The 27,500-nt window shown below is 37.5% G+C and overlaps 1 protein-coding gene across 1 annotated transcript; it reads left to right on the top strand.

Annotated features, from left to right (window-relative positions):
• The first annotated feature begins 5,526 nt into the window (after positions 1-5,526).
• On the top strand, positions 5,527-27,500 carry LOC575890 (chromodomain Y-like protein). Its single transcript, XM_776254.5, has 8 exons — positions 5,527-5,592; positions 18,761-19,487; positions 19,900-20,173; positions 21,665-21,794; positions 22,934-23,106; positions 23,866-24,076; positions 24,692-24,835; positions 26,023-27,500. The coding sequence occupies exons 1-8, from the start codon at positions 5,569-5,571 to the stop codon at positions 26,176-26,178; spliced, it is 1,839 nt and encodes a 612-aa protein (XP_781347.3). The 5' UTR covers positions 5,527-5,568; the 3' UTR covers positions 26,179-27,500.

The raw sequence follows: 27,500 nt of genomic DNA, 5'->3' as shown, positions 1-27,500 counted from the left end.
TTTATATTTATAATAATTATGAATAAAATTGACTACTCAAGATACAAATATTTGTTGAACTGTCGAGTCAACAGAAGACATACATATTTTCAATAATGTATTCCTGATATTCATGAACAAAAAAAAAAGGAAAAAACAATACAAAAGTCACATATTATCGTTTGATTATTGGGCTATATAATATGCAAGTACTTTGTTGTGACCACTGCTAATGATTAAAAAAAAAATAAGAATAACAAATTGAGAAAAGTATATTTTCATATAGAAAAATTCCTGAATTGAAACCATTTGTTTTGAAACCATTTATTTGGTCACACTTACCAATCTCTTAATCCAGGAATTTTTTTAATGATTGGCAATGTGTGTATATATCAGTCATTTTGACCCCTCCGTACTCTGCATAACTTTGTGACATTTGATTTCTACTTATTTTATCAGGTGCCTCCCCCCATATAAATCTATAAAAGTGAGCATTTATATCTTTCAAAAGATTTTCACCTGGATTAGGGAGAGACAAAATAAGGTAGTTTAATTTGGATACCAACGATTATTATTTAGCGACAGTGACTCTCACAAGAACAGTTAAGTATCGACCACGATGTCTTTTGACTTCTGATTTCTTTAAATTTTTAATTATAATTGTTAATTACCAATTTGTGCAAATCTGTACAAAAGTCGATACCTAAATATCTGAAATAATCATCTGTAGATTTCTGTCCAAAAGAGCAGCATCTCTCTTGTTTTTAATCCAATCCATATCGCATGTGTCTTATGTATATTAACTTTTAAACCAGACATTGCATTAGATTCATCTAAAAATTTTAATGCTCTGTTTAATTCTGTTACTGCTCTGTTCAATTCAATGTTAATTTGCTACAACAATATTTCATGAAATCATGTAAAATATGAACTAAGTTAAAACTGAAACTCAATATCTAAAGCAACAACATTATGCTGGAAATGCTTGAATATGATCAATGCATATACTGAATCAATTAGAAAATGAAGACGTAATACTAGAAGACTATATGTACTTTGGCTAATACCCCAAACATAAGGCCACATGTCATGAAAAGCGATACATTTTCAAAAATCTTTGGCTCATATTTTCAAATGAGTAATTTTACCAGTTTTGGAAAATAGCCCAAATATGTCATGTAAACAGATAAATTTATACCCCAGAGCGAAAAATTGTACAGTTTATCCAGCCTCTAAAAATGCCTAAACTTTAAAAAATTGCCAAGGGAAAAACCTGCATCTAGCTCCCTACTATTAAAGCAACAAGAGGGGTGGCTTTTTAAGAGTGCATGTCCCCACTCTTTAAAAGTAGGGTCTAAGACAGTTTACAAATTCTAGTATAAATTTCTTTTCGGCTTGTTTACACAGTGGCGGATCCAGGGGGGCACAGGGGGCACGTGCCCCCCCCCCCCCCCGGCCAAAACAAATATGTTAAAATCAGCCCTAAATTCGCCCAACATATACTGAAAAACAGGGGCGTGCCCCCCCCCCCGGCCAATTTTTTTTTTTTTTTTTTTTTTTTTTTTTTTGCAAATGCCAATGGCTGACCTAAAAAGGTGACCTTACCCCCCCCCCCCCCCCAACGGAGCAAGATGTCAAATTTAAAAATTTCGTGACCCCCCCAAAAAAGTGTCCTCTTCCCCAAGATTGAGCTTACATAATGATTGAGATTGCAAATCATATTGTACGGGCATAAAATGTTCTCGAGACATTATTTTATCTATAGGAATTATATTTGATGAAATTTTGATATTTCGCTATGTGTCAGCATGGTCAGTTTCTTATTAAAGATATTCTTATGTTGTTTATCATGATAAAGCTATAGTTTATTTTTCATGAAATAAATGTATGGAAACCAATCCTGTAAATGAATATCTGATAACTTAAATCATATAGATGTATACATGTCCACATAACAAAATGTATCCCAAATTAAGTTTTTAGTATATCAGTCATTGTATTTATGGCATGGTTTATGTGATTTTGTCCCTTTTGCTAAGCTGGAATTGGTAATTTCAATCATAGGTACCTAAAGCGAGGAGTATAGGGGTATATAATAATTCAAGTGGGGTATGGGCATCACCAAAAAAAAAGGAAGAATAAAATTACCTGTAATTATTTTATATCACAACGATGTTTCCGCATAAGTTGCAAAATCCCAAGTTTTCTCACTCCCTCGAATTCAATAAACGCGGTATTTCCTAACACTGTAATAATTATTTGTTTAAAGCAGCAGACGCAATGGGGACAAATGCTTGATGCTAGATGGGAAGTGACACAGTATTCGAGGGGGTAATTTGTTTTTCCCGTCCCATCCCGCAAGACGAAATCTTATATATACGACATAAACCATCTTGCAAAATGCAGTATAAACATTTTTTTAAAGGCTTCTTGTGCTCTAATATATACAGAGTTTCAACATTTACAAATCTAACTTTTCTCACTCGATTGCTACGCTCTCTCGCACAACAATAGTATTACAAAAATGAGGAATAAACGTTTCCCTCGATCTTTCAAAGGAGCGACAATATTTGTTTTGCCATTTTACAAGAACACAGTTGATGAGGTGTGGTGACTGAGCATAAAATTGCAGCAATGCATGCGCATTCCGTGGAAAAAAACTCAGCCCCATTAATAGTATGACTTTGAAATTGCATCAAAAGTGGCTCATATGAAATTTGAAGACATAGACCAGTGGCGGATCCAGGGGGAAGGGGGGGGGGGGGGGAAAGGATGCCATTTTCGAATATTCGGCCCCCAAACACCCCCCCCCCCCGCTTATTCACCGGCTTGCTGTTTCGCCGCTAAATATTTTCTCATCATTGGGCCCCCTCTTTGGCCCCCTCCCCAACCACCGGCTGGATCCGCCCCTGACATAGACTATTATTATTTAACTAACATAGGGATTCTTTTGGCCATCGAAAAAATCTCAACTGCCATAGTTTAACACGGAAAGACAAGTCTTTTAATGATGATTACGCTACCTCTGGAATGTCTTTAAAAGGATGTGAAATGCGATTTAAATGAAATTTTGAAGACATGAACTACCATCAACATGAACTCGAAAAGCCAAGGAGACCTATACTTCCTTTGTGTGTTCCTAACCACTAGAAAGGCGATTCGCCTGACAAAAAAAAACCCCAAAAAACTTGGGGGCGCGGAGAGGGGGGGGGGGGGGGGGGCATATAGGTAAACGGCTTGGTTAACACGGGAAAAGGAGGTTTTTGAGAATGGTTTTCATTACCGTCGTATATGACTTTGAAATTGCATCAAGTGTGATTCATAATTAAAGACATGGAGTACCATAGAATCATTAACTCGAAAAGCTGAGAAGTCCTCGCAGAAATTTACAACAATATGACTACTTTTTTAATCTAGACCAGACCTTTTCACCTCTATATTGAGTTCCCTTCTTTTAGGTACAAGAGGTGACCCTTACCGTCTCTGATAATTGCCCCCATTCAAATCTGAGAGATTCCCCTTAATCTGACAAGTGCCCTTTTTCTTTTATAATAAGTGCCCCTTTTATTTTGACACATGCCCCCTTTCCTTTTTAATAATAGTGTCTCCCCTGCTCATAAATGCCATTTTTCACCTTTGATATAATTATGCTGCTGTTAAAATCTGATAGGTGCTCTTTTCCTATTCTCATAATTGACCTTTTCCCCTTCTGATAGGTGTCCCCTTTTGCTTTCTCCATAACACGTGCCCTTCCTTTCAAGCGAATTAGAGCATTGTTTTCTCGAATTCCCCCAAAGCTATAGTTTACAAATTATATAACTTACTAAAGGTATTTTCAGTCTTTCATAATGATATTATGCTTAAGACCCCCATTAGGATTTCCCCTCTTTATAAGATCTTTTTGGTCGCAACGTGACCTCAAAAATCTTAAAATATTCCTCGCTCGCTTATTTAAGACGACCAACTGCAAACTAATGCTTAAACAGTATGTTAGACCATGTAAAGAGAAAAACAATTATTAAATAAACCCTCGCTGGTAATGACTATTGATCACAAAGTAGGGTTATTATATACAATGCCTAAAAATCTTATGTATATTTTCCCTTTGAAATTTTCCATTGTAGGTGCCCTTTTAATTCTAGAAAGTGTCCCTTTTTGTTAGTGCCCTCCACCCACTTCGAAATTATTTCTTTTAGTTTAAATTTGTTATGTGTTATGCTTGTTTCCTTGCTTGTTAGAATGTCAGACAATTTCGAGTCAAAACTTACACCTTCGATAATACAATAACCATTTTGATGTGTTTTCTTTTAATTGCTTTGCGGATCCGCAGTTTGAGAGTTTAAAATTAAAAATTTCTAAGACACTATAAGAAGTCCATTCAATATAGAGCTCGATTATGAATACTAAACGTTTTATAGTCTACAATTTTTGCATATTATTTTATATATATAATCATATAAATTAAAGATATAAATTTTGTTATGACTGCAAAAATGATGTGAATAATACTCGATAAGAATAAACACTATACAGCAGTCAAATTTATGTTTAAAAACAAATAGTAGCCTGTTTTTGTTTTACCTTTAATCAAAATATATTCAAATAGTTGTGAAAGAATTATACTTTTCCTTTTCTAGTTTCAAAAATATATCCGTCAGACGGACAATAAATGATAATGTATACAAATAATTGAGTAAACTATTTTCTTCCCAGTAACTATGTAGCCTGCTGTCGATGACGATCCGTTGGCTACCGTTGACGGATACCGGGTTTAACGCAAGATGAGATATAAACGATTTCAGACGACCAAATGACCATTTCCATTTCCCCTTGCCTTAGTTCTGCATGTGCGAGGCCGACATTGTTACAGCGACAACCAAGGGCGTGGTCATTCCAGTACACTTTTCTCAACATAGTGACTGAAGTCCGAACTCAGCATAACTATAAACCTAACATTGTCCCCATTGTCCCCCACCCCCATATCACCTGCACCTTATCGTCCCCTGCAGTCCTTCACTAATCCTTTCTGGTGCAGTTAGAGTTAATTCCTGTCTCCTAATTTGCGACGTAGTTATGCGATTTTACTCACGTTTTTTTTTTTTTTTTTTTTTTTTTGGGGGGGGGGGGGCTCTATTAAAAGCAAATTATATTGGAGCGTACTTTACCTTTAAAGAGAAACGCTGGTGGAAGTGTGTGTTAAGGTTTATAGTATTTTGAGGTAGAACAAATAAAACAAAGCATTCAGTGTTTGTCCGGTACACTCTTTTTTCTGGGTTTTGCTCTATAAATTTTATAATAAGTTCTTAAATTAAATTTCATTCACAGAGTCATAATTAAAGGATTATCAATAAATGGGGAATCGAGAGTTAGTCGACAATGAAAGTATCAACATTTGTTGCCAATTAAATTTTCCAAAATGCAAGATGAAAAAAAAAGACAAAAGAAAACAACTTCTTGTCTACTTGAGATAAAACCCCCCAAAACCTGAAAGAAACATTGCTTTTGTGACCGGCAGGAAATGCGATACTATATAACGCGCGCATGCGTACGTCAATTCATTACGATCTATCGGTTGTAAAGGCGGTGAAAATGGCTGAGGATTATATCTACGAAGTAAGTAGAAAAACTGATCCAGTATCCTGATTCGAGTTGTGACTATTGTTGTGGCCGCCATGATTTAGTAGATGTATATGTGGATGGTGTTTTACATAGGTTTGATCGTCTTGAATGTGTCAGGATATTGAGAAATCACGATGTTATTTGGGGTCGTATGTATCGGTTTACATTCTTGCTGTGTGCGGCGAGTGTACGCTATATGAACGGAGCAGTGTGTGTAAAGTGAGGGACAAGGTCCCCGTGTGAAGTGTATTGTCAATTGATGTATTATTCGGTCACAACGTACGAAATTCAGTCGGAGCGTTTGCGAAGCCTAGATTCTAGATGTGTAAAAATTGTCTTAACCACATGTATGATCTTTAAATTAATGAATGTTATTCTTCCGGGACAGCGCGGGGTTTAATGTAATTCATTTATATTAAGCATGATAAGAGTATTTATGAATGAGTGCTGGATGGTTGTCACTGAATTATTAATTTTTGAAAACTTTTCAAATCTGTTTGACCAGAACCAAGCAAGATAAAGAACTCTTTATTTGAAACTTGTCAGGTGTGTAAAGTCTATAGCTGTGTTCACAAAATCAATATAGGCCTATGTCATTCAGTCATTATAATTGATCTAGAGGCTGGATCTAACTAATATAATTAGATCTAACTAAGTTAGTTGTTTGCTGCATTGAATTTATCATTACACAGAGAATTTGGGGGAAGACTTCTTTTTGTGACAGTCACCCAAATTGAAGAAGGAAAAAAAATGGGTAGACAATGACATAGATCTAACAATGATATCATATGATATACGTACGGGACATTTAGAGACTTTAAACAAGAAATAACAACAGATGAAATTATTTATATGGCTATCTTTTGGTATGAGTCTGTGGCTATTATGGGCTAGTTCATTTGTGGAAAGTTTTAGTTCTGACCAATTTTTTAATTAATTTTAAATGTAATTAATGTGCTGCGTGACGTACGGACGCTGTGGTCCCATACGTCACATCTGTTGTATTTCATCTGTTGTTATTTCTTGTTTAAAGTCTCTAAATGTCCCGTACGTCACAATCCAAATAGCTTGGACCTGCACTTCCAAGTTCTATCATTTATTGTTTCTAGACCCAGTGGTAACATAGACCTAGACCTAGTACACTTGTCAATATAGTACATGTACAGGTATGTAGTAAAGAAGGGTCTACTTTATTGAGCAAGGTTTTTTTCTCCAATTGCTATGACTAGACTGGGCGCTAGTTCAGAAGTCTATCCAGACTTTGACCCGGAACTCCGGCGTGGAGATACCCTACTAAAATATACCAAAAATCGACTAACTCTCCATCAATTGTTCAAATAATGGTCATGATATGAAAGTAGTTATGTTTCTTACCTGTTTCGTGCCAATTTTCTTATCTTTTTGGGGGTATTTTTCCTAAAAACAAAGACTTATATACACTTTCTCACAGGATTCACGGCAAACTGTTGCACAATACTATACAAATAGTGAATGGTCATGAGTGCAATGGTACAAGATTTTGCACGAGGTGAAAGATAAGAGACTCTATATTCAACGAGGCGCAGCCGAGTTGAATGGAGCATCTCATCTTTCACCGAATGCAAAGTATTGTTCCATTGCACGAATAAAGACCTTCACTATGTGTTTTATACAACACCTCGGACATTAACGGGCTTAAAACAGTTTTCCTAGGCCTAAATCTCAGCGATTTTTTGTTTGTTTTCAATTGATGAAATTGCTGATAGTGAGTGCGCACCATACGTGTACCATGCGCCACGCGTACCAACCTTTATGTTTATTGTTACGCGGAGTGCAATTTCGTTTGATCCTTTCGCACCATTGCACTCTGACGTCACTAAGCTCACCATATACATTGTACACCGTTAGTGACGTCAGAGTGCAATGGTGCGAAAGGATCAAACAGAATTGCACGGCTGGAGAATTATGCGGTTCAATGGTATTTTTAGCGCATGTCATGTGATCAAGAATTGACCAATGAGGTTGCAAGAATCTTAGTAGGCGTTGTATAAAATTGCATACCGTACCGACGGTGGGGTGCGCATGTGCTAAGTTAGCTACCGTATTGATGAATTGCTTAGATTACAGTCACTAACTTATATTGCGTGGCCCGCACCCGTATCGTCTTATAACTAGTAGGCCTACTACTACTACTAAATGTACTACTATTACTACATGTACTACACCACCATCACTACTGCTACCACTAACACTACCACTACCACTACTACTACCACTACTACTAATACCACTACAGCTACAATTATTGTTATCGTTGTCCAATACATCATTATGGGTATGTTTATGCTCAGCTTTTTCTGGCCAGAATGAGGCATTTGTTAGGTGTTTAGTTCAAAACATGGTTACGTCCTTACTCATTTTTGTAGAATCACAGAAAAACGGCGATCATAATCGCCGATCGTAAACCCACAAAAAGGTGCGTTTAGGATCGGCGATTCTGGGGAAGCATAAACGCACAATCATTTGTAAACACGTGTAAATAGGGTCAACGTAGCATGCGCAATGCAGACTATGCACTGCATTTCTCTGGCTCCTCCAGGCATGATTCTGGCTCTGAGCCAGAATCATGTCTGGAGGAGCCAGAGAAGTGATCATGAACAGTACACCGTGGAACTGCGATTACGATGAGCGTTTCAAATCGCTCATTCTGCCTTCAAAATTGAGCATAAACGTACCCTAAGATATATGCAATATTCAATAATGATACTACTACAAGTAAACTGCTACTGTAGTACTACTACTTTTGCAATGGTGATCTTCGTCATTGCTTTGTTTTTGTTCACATTCTGCCCTATTAATATTTTTCTTCTTTTTATGAGGAAATCACATTCGTTTTGCACGTACATTGTCTCTCTCTCTCTCTAAGTGCCATATCGTTTGACTTTGGCGATCATGCTGTTCCACAACCCTCGGTTCCTAGCCTTCTGTATTAGTACCACTCCTAGTTCTTCCACTCCTCTCTCTCTTCCAACAATTTCTGCAGACTGTCCATCCAAAGTATCCTCCTTCTTCCCCTACTCCTTCTTCCCACAATTTTCCCTGTCAAAGCAAGATTCTCTAGGCCTTCTTTACGTGCAATGTGACCCATGAACTTCAACTGCCTAATCAACATCTCACGTGTCATTTTCCTTTGCACTCCAGCTCGTGTAAGAACTTCCTCATTACTAACTTTGTCAGTCCAGGGGATTTTCATCATTCTTCTTTATAAGAACCACATTTCGCAACTTTTTAGTATCAGAGGCTTAAGTCCATGTTTCACTACCATACAAAAGTACTGGGTATATGTAACAATTTAATACTCTTATTCTGGTCCTCATACTCATTGTTCAATTTGTCAGAATTTTGCCTAGCTTTGAAAATGCAGATTTAGCGAGAGCTATCCTTCTCTTGATCTCTGTCTCACATCTGGCATCCTCGGTGATCATGCTGCCGAGGTAGTTAATGAGGAGACTTGTTTAATAATCTGTTCTTTCAGTTTCAAGTTACATTTTGGACTGCTCTTCTTAGAGACCACCAGGCACTTTGTACTCTTGGTATAGTTGATCTCTAGTCCCATTCTCTCACTTTCTTTTACAACTACATTCAGGAGTCTCTGGAGATCTTTCTCTGATTCAGAAAATAAAACAGTGTCATCAGCATATCTAATATTTGTGATTGAATGGCCACCCTCTTGTATCCCATTTTCATCTTCCAATTCTCTTAGAATGATTTCACTATACATATTGAACAGGTCCGGCGACATAACACAACCCTGTCTGACTCCCCGTCTGATGTTAATATATTCACTACACTCTCCTTCTACCCTGATGCATGCAAACTGATTCCAATATAGACTTTGTAGCAGATCTTTCCTATATATATCAAGCTTTTTCATCTCTTCAAAAAGTTCTGAAAAATTTACTGTAGTGCTTGTTATTCCGATCTACATGTAGGCCTTATTCTCTTGCCCTATTACCAACCAAATTTCGTAGGCATAATCTCTAGCATCCCATCAAGGTCACTACGTTCTTCATTTTTTGAAATCACTCATGCGTAACCGTTCAGGCGCCATTTTGTCCGTTTCTGGTCCGTCTTAAGGCCTTTCTTTTTTCCTTCCTATAGATCCTAGATTGTAAATATTTCTAACAAATTCCTTTAGATGGATAACCTGACCTTCAAAATGCGATCTTCATCCTCATACGAAATTCAAATCTAAAACTGCCTCCGTCAAAAATCTCTGAAATTCTTGAAAAATTGACCTCTAAAATTCTAAAACTACCTTAACTTTCTCATTTTGTTTTGTTTTGTTTCACTTTCTTACACCCCATTCACAGTGGTTTTGAAATTTGTAGCGGCGTTGTAGCGGAGCGGCGACACCGCCATAACACCGCTACAAATGCATTCACAGTAGAAAAGTTATCCCGCTGCAGCAGCGGGATAAATATCATGTACCCATTCACGCTGCAGCGGGTGATTTTTATTACCTCCGTAACAAACACGTGTATGCATGGCTCATGACCCGCGAGTGACCCCGATATGACCGGAAATACTTCAGCGCGGGGTTTTCGATTGCTCGAAATTGCGCGCGCTAGCTGTACTTTACACACTCTTCCTCATGTAGCTAGCTCGATCATATTACTTTTTAAAAAACTAGCATTTTTATTGCTTCCAGTCAGAATAGTAATTTTTTGAAGTGTGAAATATTTTTATTTGGATAATCATAATATCTATATAATAATAAAATCAATTTGAATCCACTGGTTACTTTATTTCTATTTCACTTTATGTTCCCCATTGCTGGAGAAAAGAGGTCAGTGATAGGTAAGTAAACAAATCACACGTGTTTGTCGCGGTGTTATAGCGGAGAGCCTTCACACTGAGTAAACACCGCGACAGCAGCGGGACTGTCCCGCTGCTGTAGCTAGGCGAACCTAGCGATAGTTTGTCGCGGCGTTATCGCGAGGCGGTGTTATCCCGCGATAGTTTATAACGGGTCCGAGCCTTCACACTGAAGACAACACCGCGACAGCAGCGGGACAGTCCCGCTGCTGTCGCGGTGTTTGAGGCCACTGTGAATGGGGTACAACAGTATCTTTATCTCATAATTGTATAGCCATGCAAAATGTTACGCTCCATTGGCTGTGCAAAAATAAAAAGTACCCTCTAAACTTCTGGGAGTACGCTTTCTTACTGAGTTTCTTGCCAAACCTGTACTTTTTTGGGGGATTTAGATACTTGAAGATACCCTTTCCAGCCAAACAAAAAATTATATACCCTAATGCTGACCGACTTGGCGAAAATTGCCCTCCAAATATGCAGATTTGAAGAAAATTGCGTAATGACTTTAAAATGCTCTCAAATGACGATCCTTATACCTACGTCAATAAAACTTGGCAGACACATGTATCCATACACGTGACAACTGTCTACTAAGTTTAATAAATTTTGATGACGTCTGCGCAAAGTTATCGCCAAAAATGAGGATTTTACTATGCATTACACTACAGCCTGTTCCATGCGTGCAATATATTGCGCGCAGATGATAATGGTGTAATACTGACCGCAACGAAATGCCCTTTGAGAAAACTTTGAGTAAATCGCATTTGAACAAGGTTCACTTTACAAATTTCTCCGAGCAATACGCAGCGCACCTTGGAGCCAGATTATTAAAATTTGTCAAGGGGGCCATTTAAGACGCCATTTACTACTCTGCATGATTAAATGTATGTTAATATTGGTGGCTGTTATTAGTGCCACAGCACGCGTCGATCATCATGTGTCATCACATGTTCATCATGCACCAAAATCCAATTCGTTTTGCATGCAGTGCTTACGAGCCCTAATAAGTCCCTTCCTCTATCCCAGTTGTTTCTAACTTTGTAGGCATAGTCTCTAGCATCTCAACAAGGTTACTAAATTCTTTGTTCTCCAGAATCACTCATGCGTGACCGTCCAGCCGCCATTTTGTCCATTTCTGAGTGTTTTTTAGGCCTTTCTCTGCCCCACCTATCTCCACTATCACAGAAACTATAACCTTCTTACAAAGTGCTCTGGATATATAGTCCGAGAAAAGCTCTTTCGTTTGACACATACTGTAGAAACACGGTCGTCATTGCACGCATATCGTTCTGCCACAATTGCATTTCTAGGTTTTTATTATTATTATTATTAATACAATTTGGGGAGTAGAAGTAGTAGTATTGATTAGTCAGCTGTAATGGCTTGTTCACACATGACGCATGAAACTCAAATTTTTTTAAAGTGTTAATGAATGGCAATTAGGGCATTAGCAAAAATTAGTAGCAGTGTATGTACATTTGTACTCGCTATCTTACATACATGTGAAGCATGTCATGCTTATCAAGACACACACATTTGGTGGTTCAACAGAAGTTCCCAAATAAAGTTTAGATTCTGTGTAAACAAACTGGTAATATTAAAACAAATCATGAAGAACTCTTTGTTTGTGACCAATTAATTAATTAATGTAGGTATTAAAGGCCAAGTCCACTCAAAAAAATAATTTGCTTTTAAAGGTGAAATTCAAAGAAAATCACAAATATGTCAACTAATGTATCACTAGAAACTGGTAAGCTAACAAATGGCCACCGTACAAGTTTTAGGTCAACTACATATCGGGTGATTTATAAAATAAAAATACAACCACCTCCATAGCAGCTGGGATATACATACATGTACGAGAGATTGGCCGGAAAAAAAAAAAAAACAACGTTTTAATGACGTCACTATATGGACCAATACTGCCCAAGCAGACGACATCCCATAAAGAATGAACATAATTGCAAGGCTTTTTATTTGTCAAATTATAATGAGCTTGGTGTATATAAATGTGATGGCATGTCAAACCATTCAAAGGGTGATATGACCCGATTCTGATAACTAAAATCTTTTGCTTGTAAATACACAGGATAGGATGTAACGGGATGTTAGTGCATCCACACAAAAACATATTCCTATCAATATAACTTGGATGATGATATGAAAAAAAAAGATTTTTAGGGGGAAATTGGAAATGTATATTAATTTATTATCAATATAAATAAAATGATTAGTGGATAGTGATAGTTGGTCTGATTTTTCTGCTTCTATGGAAGGAAAGTTTTTGGGAGCGGACTTGCCCTTTATGGACTGTAGATACATGAAAATAATTATTTATACCCTGCAAATAACAAAGAAAATTTTCAAATTAAATACCCACGTACCCCCAACATGCCCTCCCATACACCCCATGTGCCCTCCTATACACCACCCATGCACCAGCCATGCTGTAGCCATGACAAGTCATCGCAGACCAAATATTGTGCATGTCCAACTTTTCTCCACGTAGGAAAATTAGGCTTTCCAGGGTTCAGGTAGTTTGAAAGTACGCATAGTGTGCGCGGGCTACCTGCAGAGGGCCACGTACATGTACAACCCCAAAATCTCTACGTGGACTCCTCGCTACGTCTACGCGGATCAGATGAGACTGTGGCCTTTAAGCTTCATGTACAAAGAATCAATTTTAACAGGGAATCCATGCACATACCCAAAGACCCTAACATTTTAGTTCCAAACCCCAAGTGAAAGAGTTTAGTTGGAGCCCTTGTATTATTATTCAGTTTCAATTTCTCATTAGATTGTTTTAATTGTTGTGCTTTTGCACAATACAAGCTTTTCATTATGAATTATTGAGGACACCACTGCTCTGAAAGTTCCCTTCGCTTTCTTTGCTGTCAAATATTTGTGGGGTAAAATGGACTTTTGTTTACTTGGTTAAACACAATAAACTACACTGCATTTAAGCCTTAGGTATGTTTGCTCCTCCTGTGTGCAGTGTGTCTTTTTAACACTAGGAATTTTAAGTATAAGTTATTTGAAATGTTAGGGTTTATTTGCATCTTTTTTTCACTGGGATTGGACAGTGTTCCAAAAACAAAATTTGAAGTGTAGATGCTTAATCTGCTCAAAAACCTGTAGCTGCCATTGTGTAAAATTACATTTTAGCCAGATTATTTGAGAGCAGTGTGGATTATATTTCAGGCTGAGTGTTTAATTTTGTAATAACATTGAAAATATAGGACATAATAAAATATTCATCAAAGCTCAATGTACCAGTACATGTAACATTTAGCATATTTTCAGAGGACTGTGATAACAGTCTCAACTTTAGTATTGTGTAAAGCTTCTTTCAGGTGCTCAATTTTACAATTTCCTCTTTGATACAAGACCATGGTCAAAGGATTGTTTTGTTTGGGGGGGGGGGGTATATATAAAATCCACATCCTACTGTCAACCAGCCCTTTATACTGTATCTATCTATACATTACTTTGTTTGTCTTGATCTACTGAGTATGTGATGAGTTACTTTGGTTCACAGGATATGGGTTGAAACCATTGAACTCAATTTGACCCCTAAACCTTTATGTAGGGAATATGACAAATCGTTTAATCCTACCACCCCTTGCTTGATGAAAGTTAAGAGATCTAAATCAATCACTGAAAATGATTGAGTATTGATACAGATGTGCAATACTGTATAAAATGTGTTTATTTTAAAGGTATAGACCAGTTCTGGTCATGTGATTGTGAAAGAAACGTTGTGGAATCGCTCAGAAAAGGTTGATCATCTAGCATTTAAGTATTGGTGTGTACTGCAAGGTTCTGGAATCATCAAAATGATAAGAAATTTGGCCCAGTCTTGGTAAAGTTACAAGAAAGATTACAGAAAGATGTACACTGTATATGGGACTACCTTATATCTAAATCCAGTTCAGATAGATATAATAATTTACCAAATGTATCAATTAGTAGGTGGTTTCCCGGCAAAATTTGTATCATCACGTATAATAGTCAAAACATATTCTGTCACATGATTGGTAATAAGAGTTTCCATTTAATTTTTTGAAATAGAGGCGTTTCCAAAACTGGTCTTTACCTTTAAGATTCACTAGCACTCAAAAGCATTCATCATACTGGACAACTCTCGTTTTAATTTCATTATTTATTGTCAATATCAACAACAAAAATGATAAAAGAAGGAGAGGAAGAAAACAAAATGCATGGAAGCAGTGAGCAATCAAGCATTCAAGCTCTTGGAAGCTCTAAGAGATCACTGATAAACTATAATATAAACAACTACATGTACATGTATGGTACAGGTAAATATAAACATACTGTACCTACATATATGAGGAAATCTCTCTTTTCTAATGTTAGCAAAACATTTACACTGTAGGTGCTCCCATGAAGGAAAAATTTTTACGTTTTTTTTCTTCTTCACACTGGTTTACATGTATATTCTCCAATGAAAAAATATGTCTATTTGATCATACAAATTGAGGAAAGTAATGTATTTGTAGTATAAACATGAGAATTTGTCTTTCCGTGGCATCATGCAAACGGTGACTAATTTTACAGTGGGGATTTCCTATTATTGCAGTAGTGATCTTAACTTTCAAACTTTTATGTTCACACTTGCCAATTTCTTTATTTATATTTTTCTCAAACTTTCACAGAAATTAAAGACATAAAGAAAGTTCAGAAAAGGAAAATAACAGCTGGACTTATGATTAATGACAATTGTTTTATAATTTCATAATGGATATGGTGACAAATTTGAAAATATTTATGATTTGTGTCAGGATTGCTTGGAAAGTGACTGAAAAGCATTTTGTTAAACATTGAAGCTTTTACTTTTTATCACTACTATCTATCTAAAGGAAAAATAGCACTATTCTAATGTTTTGTGATAACAATAATATCTGGGGGGGGGGGGGGAGGGTAACAACCATTATCAGAGAACAAGGCCTCATTCGCATGATTACCTATGGAACATGTAGTGCAGTTAGTCTGGATTACACCCAATTATTGTTTAGATCATGCCAACTCGATACATGGGCTGGGGACAAAACAAAACAAAACCACGATATATGAATTTGCCACTTGATGAATGGGGTGGGATGTAGGTTTGTTTTATAAGGATCTCATATGAAGAGAGAGAGAAATGGCAGTAGATACATGTAGATATAGAAAAGAAGAGAGAGAGACAGGGTACAGTCATTTAAAAAATACACAAGCTGGACAGAGGGATAAAATAGGAATCACTTGGAAGGAGAGAGAAACGTAAGGAAACATGGTAGGGGTGTAATTAGAATGCAAGAGAAAATTAGGGAACATCCAAAGATATGAGAACAAGAGCTAGAGGCGGGAAAGGGAGACAGAGAGAGGGGAGGGTGAAAGAGTAGAGATAGAGAGAGAGAGAGAGAGATGCAGAGATGGAGCAAGAGAAGGAGAGGGGGCAGAACAAGAGAGGCAAGGGAAACAGCAATAGAGAGGACAGGGAGCGAGATGCAATGGAGAACGATGCATTAAATATTTCCAGCATAAATAGAATTGAATATTTACTATTGTATATAAAGAGAAATTATAGACATGTAAGCAGTTTTATGTCTGTGGGAGAGATGTAAACACTGCATATACTGTACGTGGGCTGAATAACTGAAAATATAAACGTCTGGGAAGGAGACTAGCATCATAGAAATGGGACGATTTGATATTGTAGCAGACTTGGGAGATTAACCGTGTAGGTTTAATACACAACGAGGAATCAGAATTCCCATAGGGTTGTACTATTGACATTCCTCTCCCATAACATGCAAAATAAGGAATTGTATAACATTGTTTGTGATCGTTTATGATATGTTATAATAGTCAAGGAAGGTGATAAAATCAAATATAAAACAAAGGCAATTTTTTTTTTTTAATTGACCCACCAGGAATCGAACTTGACTCGCTGGAATGAGAGGCAAGTGCTTTGACCAATGTGGGAAATGGGATTCTCAAATTACATACATGTACATGCTAAATAGTTAAAACATGTACAGTGTATAGCAGTTAAAATATCGGCATGATCTGAACTTCTGATTCAAAAATAAGCGTCCCTCTCCTTGTAGAGAATTTCTCAGCCACAACATATCCCAAGCCTCGAAAATATTCGAGATAGTGCTCAAACAAGACTGGAATGTAGAAAGAAGATTTCAAAAAAAGTCTCCTCCCATTGGGAATACACCCAAAATTGGGAAAATCAACATGCCACCTTTAATCAAAAGAATGGGCCATGATGCCATTGTTAAAATGAAAAAATAAATGTTACCTACCGTCTAGAAAATCATCTCAGCTACAACATATCAAAAATTGGGAGAAAAACAATAAATATTTACAGAGATAAACTTAAAATATGATGACGTCACCATATAATGCCCAGATGAGACCTGAAATCATATCTCCAACTCATACTCAAATATCAAAGAAAATTGGGGCACCCCAAAGAGCTATAATGAATTTTTTATAGTCATGTTTTTGCCCATATATATGCTAACTATTACAAGAACTCACGCGTACAGATATTTACCTTGAACGGATGCTCGTTCCGTTATTGATAGTCATAACAAAAATAAATATGGTATCAAATTGTTTAATATGGGAAATATCATAAAAGAATGGCGATCTTGATAAATATGAATGAGAAATGACTTTCCGTTATGAAGATATGATCATTCTTGATTTTCAGAAAATTTCACAAAATGGCACCTGGATGACGTCACAATAAACTGATGAACTTGGAAATGTTGCCGACACATCTTATGACAATGACCTATGACTGCCAAAATTGAAAGAAATTGACTGTACCGATCTAAGTGTTATTCTCTGCACAAAAAAGTGTGGTGTGAAATAAATAAAAATGAATAATAAAGAAAAAAAATTCTGACAAAATTAATAGGTGATCTGTCGATACGACAGACCACCTAATAACAGTATTTAAAGGTAAAGACCAGTTATGGTCATGCGATTGCATTGTGAAAGAAACGTGGAATCGATTAGAAAAGGTTGATCATCTAGCATCTAGCATTTGCAAGGTTCTGGAATCATCAAAATGATAAGAAATTTGGCCCATTCTTCGTAAAGTTACAAGCACTATACACAGAAAGATGTATATGGGACTACCCTATATCTCTCACAGACCATGAGAGAAACAAATTGACCAAATATATGAATTAGTAGGCGGTTTCCCGGCAATTTTTTTATCATCATGTATTAGTCAAAACATATTCTTTCACATGATTGGTAATGAGAGCTTCCATTTCATTTTTTGAAATTGGGGCGTTTCCAATACTGGTCTTTACCTTTAATAACAACAAAAAATATTATCAACCATTCCTGGTTGGTGATCCCTGCTGAGTAAGTATGATCTTATCAAGATAAACAGACCTCCTCAATGTACATGTATGTGTATGTGTTTTTGGCTCATGCCCCAGTCACGCAGTCAAGACAAACACCAAACCGACAATACGTAGCTCTAACAAAATATAATGTTTGATACGGAGAATGGTATTGAGTCGATTTTTGTGGGGTTATTGTACTAAGTTCTTATTTTGTTTCAGTACTAATCAAAGGTCCCACAGGGAAGTACCCATGCACGGAACACTGAACTTGAATAATGTGAAATAGCAAACAAAGCAATCTGACTAAATTCCATCAGATTTTACTTATTCCCTGATCATGTAATCTTTGTCTCTTTGGGTGTGAAACAGGAGTAATGTACATTTTTATCTAAGTTTCATCAAGTCTATGATGTAGGAATTCCTGTAGTGTGTACTTACCATTTTGGGTGTGAGAAGATGGTGATGTACATGTATGTACTGTACATGTACATTAACTTTTTTGTTTTGGTTTTTGGTTTCAGCGAATCTAAGTTGACACATACTGTACAGTGTATATATGCAAACATTTTAAACTGGGGCTTGGATTTTGTAAAGAATGAGGAGTAGCAAGTTAATGTAGCTCCTAATTGAAAATCCCTCAAACAACTGAATTCTTTTGCCTATGTTGAAACTGATACTTTTGCAAGCATGAAAGTGATGAAACTATACTAATTTTGAGATTGGTTCAGATATAGTTGTTTCATGCTAGAAATTATGGGATCACGACTGCTACAACAGTGATATTTGCAATTCTTGAAAGTTGTGTTTTGTGAAAATGGCAATTGTTTGAACTCACAGAAGTTTCTGGTTTTACAGGATACCCATTTCATTAAAAAAAGATTGATTATGCAAATAACTATTCAACTTTCTTCCCTGTGTTACAGGTGGAGCGAATCCTGGCACGACGTCGGACTCGCAAGGGTAAGCTGGAATACATGGTGCGATGGAAGACTTTTGGCAGCGAAGAGGACACGTGGGAGCCTCTGGAAAACCTTGGTGACTGTATGGAACTGGTGGAGGATTTCAACCAAAAGACTATGAAAGATGGAAAGTTTGAAAGGCTTGCCTCCCTCGATTCCATTCACAAGAAGCAGTCCCAAGGGGGCAAGAGGAAACCTAATGACAATGGAGGCAAAGAGAAGGGAGGACCAGCGAAGGGAGGACAGGAGAAGGGAGGACCAGAGAAGGGAGGACCAGGGAAGGGAGGACCAGGGAAGGGAGGACAAGGGAAGGAAGGACAAGGGAAGGAAAAGGCAATCAATGGAAGTGAGAAGAACAAAGAGCATGTGAAGTCTAATTCAGATCACAAGACTGTGAGTAGCAATCATAGGACTAACAGCAGTATCACTGTCATAAATACAGCTGATTTGTTAGCTAAAGCTCAGAAAAGGAAACGAGAGTCGGACCTTGGTGGTAAGCAAACTAATGGACCTGTAGCGCTATCATCCACTCACATTGTAAAGTCTGAAGGACAGTCTCCAGAGAAACGTGTGAAGCGGGCGCATTCCATCACGGGTGTCGGACCTCAGGGTACCTATTCGTCCGGTGCTAGCAATGGACTTGGTTCGCCACTCCAACGAAGAAGAATAAATAGCTCCATCTCCACTGAGGGTATGATTTTTTGCATCTGCAGAATATAGTCTTGTCTCTTATTCCATGTACTTTTAAGTAGTATAACTTTTATAAATCATTAATAGTTCATTATATTTCATGACATCTCATTTCAGGACTGAAATTGCATATCAGGAATCTTGAAGCTAGAGTTTACAGTGACTTGTGTTTTGTGCACATACATGTATCTTTGTTTTTATCTTAAATGAAAATATGTTGTGGTCAAATGGATGTTGCAAGGTTTCTGTGAAACTATGAATTTCACATGTATAATGAAACCTTCATGAATTTTGTAAATGGTCTAGAATTTATGCCATGAAAAATCCATCAGCAGTTCTTTAAGAGTTTCACATATATGTTGCGAAAATGTAGGTCTTACAGTAAGCAACGAACCATTGTCTGCTTTAATCAGGTTTCCATCACAGCACAAGAGGTTCCCCGAACCTGCATCGCACAATGTCTGTTAGTGCCTACCCCAAGCTGATACTCTCCCCAACTAAGATAACAATGGCAACGCGGAGAGGTGGTGTCTCTGCTAATCTCCCCGGTAATCTGACCAGCTCCTTCACAGCACCCAGTGGGAGCACCGAAGAGGATAGGGAAGTGCAGGGGAGACGGACGGCCAGCATAGTGGCCAGGCGGAGACTGTCACAGTCTAGCTCAACCACTGACGATACCATGGATAGGTAGGTTGCTCAAGACTCTCTTGATCTGTGCAGCACTATTGTAGAGAAAATGAAAGCTAGGTTAGGCTATGTAAGATCACATCGTGCAGAAATCTGAGATCTTGTAAAGGTCATCTGAAGATTCACTGTAGAAAATCTATGATGGACTTTCTCGGTCTGTACAGCTCAGATTTGTTTCTTGACAGTAGGAGTAAGAAAGTCTGAGCAAGATCACATCATGCAAAAATCGTGGATCTTATACTGTTTATCTGAAGAGCCATTGATAGGTAGGCAGTTAGAAAAATTATATATGATTTGCATCTTTTTATTGGAATAAGAAGCAATGAAGAAAAAATTTCAGTGTTTCCAAGGAGGAAGAAGAAAAGGGCCGACTTGTGTAATACCACAATCACACTAACGAGACCAACAGTCCAACACCATACTATCAGCAAACATAATATTCCACTACACTTAAGAGCCAAGATCCAATCCGTTTGGTATCAGCTTGCCGTCAGTTTCGCAGTGTGACTTGGTTATAAGATTTTGAAATCCCATCATTCATATCCTCGACCTGACATGATGATGATTGATAGTTGAGAGCGAGTTCAGTTAATTCAGTTAAAGCTTGAGTTCTGGTAATGATAGAAGAAGACAAAATTCTCACAGAATCCAACAAAACTTACACTGAATTTTCGAGATTACAAATAAATGACATACTAAACGATTTTGGTAGAAAAAGTATAGGGGCTGACTAAAAGTGCCAATCACCATACGTTGAATTCTGTTAAATGATCTACTCTAGATGTGAACATGTTTTAACTTTTACAGTCAACTTACATGTACAGTACACTGTGCATTGTAGGTTCTACATGTGTGGTATATGAAAGTAACTTTATGGATTCACAAAGACATGCATTGTGTGAATGATCCTCTTCTTGTGATTGGTTCCATTGATTTAAAGGCAGTTTTATTGAATTATTGGGTTTTATTTTTTGATAGAATATGAAATTGATGCCTGTATAATAATAATAATAATAGCTTAATAGTCCACCCCAAATTTTATTAAACCGAAACGGAAATTCTTTTTGCCCAATTGATCGTGAGCCCGGCAGCCACTGAGCAGCGCCAGATCGACGTTGCTCTATCCCTTATTGTTGAACGCCAAACAAGGTAGCAACAACTCCCATCTTTAAACGTCTTTTGGAATGACGCGGCCGGGGTTCGAACCCACGACCTGGTTGTGAGGCGGACGCTCTACTGACTGAGCCAACACTCCGGTCAAGTAAAATTTTGAGTCTTATGCATATGCTTTTTTGTGGTTTTTCGTTTCAAATTAATGGTACTACCTGTATATGAAGAAATAATTAGAAGAGTGCAGTAAATGATGTCTGAACCAAGAGAGTTCCAGTGTTGATAAAAATCAGATTCCATTACCAATGTGTGATGGTTTTCCTTTGCCATCAAATGTACAAGTAAGAATCTTCACAAAGTTTGTTTCTATTTTTTCAAAAGTCGAAGAAGCAGTGCCAGGCAAAGTGAGAGCCTCTACAGGTACAAGGAAATAGTTGTTAAGAAGTGCCAAGGGTATACACAAGTCAGGCTCTTCACCACGACACCTACAAGAAATGCCCTAAATTTGAAGGTAAGCTATATATATTAGCTTTATACTTGGGTTACTTCTTTTATCCTCTAAACAGCTCTTTTGAACAAATTAATTTGCAATACTACATTTGTATAGATTTGTAAGGGACAGTCTCTTCACATCAAGGGGTATGTCATGATTTATTTTCCTTTTTTTTTTTGACTGAGATGGCCTGAGATTTTGCTCCTAAATAACCTAACACCAGAGACCCTCGAGGAGATAGCTAACCTGCTATGACATCGATTAAGCAGAGTCATTTTATTCAGAATTTTTTTCCCAAATAAAATATGATTCTGGAAAGAAACGTAGAAAAAGCTCTGTCTTGTTCTCTCTCTCTCTCTCTCTCTCTCTCTCTCCCTCTCTGATCCCTATCTCCCTTTCTTTCTCTTTCTCCCCTTTTTCCACCTTTTTCTTCTTCTTTGTCTATGTGCACTAGTGCTGTCATCAACAAAGATTCAATGTTGTCAGCATAATTCACATAAAGTGATATGATATGATGCAAGTATCACTTAAAAAATAAACAGATTCTGTGCAAAAGTGGAGTTCGAGATTCAGAAAATTCTTCATGTAAGAATTTGTCAAAATGTGAGTAGAGGGGAAACGGCAAGCTTCACAATCACAGAAGGCATATACATGCGCTACAAACTGACAGCTTTATATCAAAACCCAAGACGTAATAGCATCTCGGTCACCTTAGAAAATGACGGAAAATATAACGAAACTGGCCATAAAGATATTGGTACATGTTTATGTCAAGTAATACTGTGCCTGAGAGAATATTCCTATATAACTCCAAGAAATGCCACAGAAGTTATGATAATTGAAGAATACCAGCAAACATTTATATAGTGCAAGTGCATAACCAATTTGATGGAGTTTAAGGGATCCAATTACCTATAAAGTGAGCTATTTGTTTGAGTTGGTTGGATGGGTGGACATTTCATCAAACGGTAGACTTATATCTTCCTGGACCCCGACCATTTTGTGATACACTTGCTCCACTTGCTCCACAATATAGTTCAGGAAATAGTTCAGAAGACTCTCAGTGGCATCTCTGAATTAAGATAGGTTCCCATCTGTAAGATTCTTTTGTATCTAACCTAAATGTACAACCATCTACTGAATTGTAACCCTTACAGGCCTTACAGGAATTAACCAATGTGTTTGAATCAAGCAAGAAAGACGATTCTAAGGTGATCTTCTTGAGTGGTTCTGGTAGTGTGTTCTGCAGTGGGTTAGATCTCAGGTGTATTCAGACGTCCTCTGTGGAGGAGAGGAAAAGAGCATCCAAAAATCTTGCAGATGCAGTCAGGTAATATCTTAATCCATTATTATTGTCTCACACTGATATGCTGTCTGTTTCAATAAAATTTTTACAAAAGTAAGCAAACAGTCACTGTGTATGAGGGTGATGGGATGAAGTATCCCCGTTATTGTGATCTTAGGGCTACTTCCTTCCATGAGCTGCATGCAGCAAGGGAAGATAGTATAACCCAGAGACTACCCAAATATACAGTACACATGGTTGCCAGTTCCTCAGAGAATCACATTAAAAATATTAATTATAGTTTACAAAGCTCCAAATGGTCAAACTCCTAGTTATGTTACTGAATTGTTGAAAATCAAGTCTCAAACTCATGGTCGTAACCTTTGTAGTACACAAGACACATTTAAGTTGCAAATACCCCCATATAAAACCAAAATAGCCCTAGGAGACCGGTCATTTCTTTGTGCTGCCCCTAGATTATGGAACAGATTACCACTAGAAATAAGGAAAGCCCCATCGCTAGAAAATTTTAAATTAAGACTGAAAACTCACTTGTTCATGTAGTATGTATAGCACAGCATTTACGAGCTCTTACAGCGCAGTAGAATATATCCAGATAGTTATTGCGCTTTACAAATGAATATATTATTATTATTATTATTATTATTTATGTCCACCATTTCTAATGAATTCTATTGTAGATTTTTGTAAGAAACTCCAAACCAAGGCCTCAAAGTATTCAAATTTCGACAATTTGACATCTGAGCTTAGACTAAACATGAATTTCTTGATTCAATCCTGCAGGGCATTTGTAGATAGCCTTATCAACTGTCCCAAGCTAGTAGTAGTAGCCATCAACGGTCCTGCCATAGGCCTTGGAGCAGCCATTCTACCTCTTTGTGACATCGCATATGCCAGCGACAAAGCCTACTTCCACTTGCCATACAGTATTCTTAGTCAGACTCCAGAGGGATGCGCCTCACACACCTATCCCCAGGTCTTGGGGTTGGCAGTGGTAAGTAGCAGCTTCCCCCATTATTTGGTGCATGTAGTGATTACGGTTTAATAGTGTGAGACTGACAAAATAAAAAGTGGAAGTTATCAAACATTGGATGGACCATTAATGCTTAGAGGCAGAGACTGGTCATGTGTCAATGTGTCAATGTGTCATGTGTCAATTGTCAGATGCTATAGACTATGGTTTGGAAGTCAATGAGGGAATTAGTGAACTGTTATTTTGTCCTAGCCATTTTTTCATGAGAGGACTATACACACAAAGACTGGTAAAAACATGCATGAAGGAATGCGTTCTTCATTCTTCATTAAGGCTCAAAACATTAAAGCACATGTTAGTTTGAATTTTAATTGATCTCCCCCCCCCCCCCCCCCAACAACAAAACAAAAAAACATAATGAAATGTGAAATTTGACATCAGATAAGATTAGCAAAGAAACTTTTTGGAGAAATTTATATACTGCTACAGAAGATAGGACAGCCATTGCCAAAATTACATGTTCTTAGAAATGAATTTATCTTGACCTTTAGTCAAAGGTCATATGTGGAAGAGAAGGTGAAGTAACTTCAAAACGTTGAAACCACCTATTCTTTTTCTCTTTTTGCCTTTTGCTAGGCTGGTGAGATGCTGTATGCTGGGCGCAAGCTGACAGCACTTGAAGCGTGTGCATGTGGTCTAGTTTCCCATACATTCTGGCCTACTAGCTTCATGCAGGAGGTAGTACCTAGAGTACAGAGAATAGCAGCACAGTCTGGCAAGGTGAGTAGCCTCATTCATAGGCAGGCAGACAGGCTCCTTGGGGGCACTCTACAGGTAACCTTGAGCAGCTGTTCTGTAGAGGTTGGGCTTATTTCAAGCTGTAAGCATTATATTGCTTCATCGAGAATTGTATTGGGGCAACTGCTTTTCATGTCTACCATAATTAACGTTGTATAAACCGCCCTCGTGTAATAACCGCACCCCTCTTTTTCGCCCTAAAAAACAGTAGAGGACCTAGGATAGAACCTTGTGGTACGCCGTGTAATAGAAGAAAAATTGGAGGAATTATTTTTATCAACTACATATTGAAATCTATTAGAAAGATTACTTTCAAACCAAGATGACAGGCAAATTTGAGTGTTTATCTAGTTTCTGAGTGGTGAGTCAACACACCGATTACTGAGCTGGGAGACATTGCCAGGCATAGCGCCAGGTGGAAGGGCATAAATCGAAAATTATTATTATTATATTTTTTTTTTTTTTGTGTACCGTGTATAAACTACAACCCCGACTTTTTCGGCAGCAAAAAGGTGCGGTTTATACACCGTTAATTTTTCGGGTTTTCGGGTTGTCCGTCCATACGTCCCTTATCCATGATCGCGTTATCTCAAGAACCGATTGATGGATTCCAGTCAAACGTGGGTCATGTATGTCTCTTGCAGAGCCAATGAACTGATTAGATTTTGGGGTCTCAAAGTCAAAGGTCACAGGGTTCATTATGCAAAAATAGCTTATGACCGTGTTGTCTCATGAATCGATTGATGGATTCCCGCCAAACTTGTGTCATGTATGCATCATGTTTTCTATGAAATCATGTTCAAATTTTTTTTACAGTGTAGGCTTTAGGATGTTCTTTTTTGGAGGGGGGGGGGTCCACTAATGACAAGTCTATAGTCAACTGAAGATGCAAACTCACTGTTAAAAGACTTTTTTGGCAAAAAGGAGAATATATGCAATAATAAACTTTCATTTTCCACATTTGAGCAAAATGTCTTGGGTCTCTGTTGTGATCATATAAATTGCTGCATTTCACTACCGTGAAAGTTTTAAGTATTTCAGAAATCATATATGATATCTCCAATGAAAAAGAATGCATGCTGCTTGAATACTCCTTCTCCTTTAAATGAGACTTAACTTCAACATGAGTCAACTGTTTCCTCCTTTTCCTTTTTTCTACTGTATGACAGGCATTACTTCAATCCAAACTGCTGGTTCGGGGCCAAATGCGGGCGAAGCTGGAGTACGTAAATGAGAGCGAGTGTGTGGCTCTGGAAGAGAGGTGGCGCTCTCCTGAATGCCACAGACAAATCAAACTCTTCGCTGAGAATTACTCAGACATGTGACCTTGAGAAAATACATGCCATCTCTCATGGGAGGAATGAACAATGGGCTGTTCTTGAGAGTTGAAGATCATCCTGGCCAATGTGTGGTCTTTGGGATGGCTTTGACGGAGGCAGTTCTGCTTGCTGTTTGATCTGGTGGCAGGAGTAACTGGTCCACTAAAGATAGCTAGAGGAACTCGGTAGCAGTGATTGGTTCATGGATACAGAACCGTCATGTGGATACAGGTTTCAGTTGTAATTTTGTATCGCAAGAGAACCTCAGACTTGGATAGTGGATACACATTCCTACATGTTGTATACGGCAGCCTATGACTTGTCTGTGCTATTCCTAACCTGCCTCACCTAGCCTTGTGCACTGAGTTAAAAGCCCAGATTCATAGAGACGTGTGTAGATAGAATGTCTATATGTGCTAGCTCCAATCAATGGACGTGTCATGAAAAGGTGGTATTTAATGAACTGGTCTTGTTGAATTGATGCTACTATTCACATGCCAAATAAACAAAGAACATATTGCACCAGATAGGTAGATAAATTAAATGATTGGAAGTAGAAAGACTCTAATGTAAATGAAAAGATGAATTGCCATTTGGGGATTTTGTTTTATTGCAGTGAAAATATATAGATGAAGTAATGCTATGAAAGAGAGTGGTAAACTATTTAACATATCTGGATGGTATCAGTTGAACAATGGGCATTACACACAAACCCACCGATGAAAGTGAAGGAAGGTAAAACATGGTTTGCCTCTGTCTTGGGAGAGAAATGGAAAAGATCCACATTTAATAGGTTTTAATCCTCAAGCGTAGCAACGCCTGAACGTAGTTACCCAGCCGATATACTTCCTGTTATAGCATCTACTTAATCCAGATTGCATAATGCCTTCACAGTACATATAATATATCATTTAAGCACTTTATCACAGGACGCACACTCACAAGACAAAGGCTGTTTTAATGAAAACGGTTGTGGTGAAATATCTGTCGATTTTGAAATTGTAATTTTTTTCCTTTCCATTTTTACTGACTGAAAATAAAGTGCTGCAAAATGGTGTTATTGTAGGCCTCCCTTAAAAACCAATTGTCCTATGAATAGCTCTTATAATTGTTTCTGTGGGGCCTTCATGTCAAAAAGGGTTTTGCTATATAGCATTTTATTTTAGCAGTAGTCCTTTACATACATTTTTATGATGGCTGATTTGCATCTAGATATTTCTTTGTTATGAATAGGACTATGAAAGTATGTCCTGGATTGACTTGTTCTTTACTTCAAACATTGAAAGCAATTTATGACTCAAGAGAAATGTATCTAGTCTTTGAAATTT

This window comes from Strongylocentrotus purpuratus, unplaced genomic scaffold (genome assembly GCF_000002235.5).
Source record: "Strongylocentrotus purpuratus isolate Spur 01 unplaced genomic scaffold, Spur_5.0 spur5_scaffold_8, whole genome shotgun sequence".
Lineage (NCBI taxonomy): Eukaryota > Metazoa > Echinodermata > Echinoidea > Camarodonta > Strongylocentrotidae > Strongylocentrotus > Strongylocentrotus purpuratus.
The sequence above is the reverse complement of the archived record's forward strand: the minus strand, read 5'-3'. Positions and strand labels throughout refer to the sequence as shown.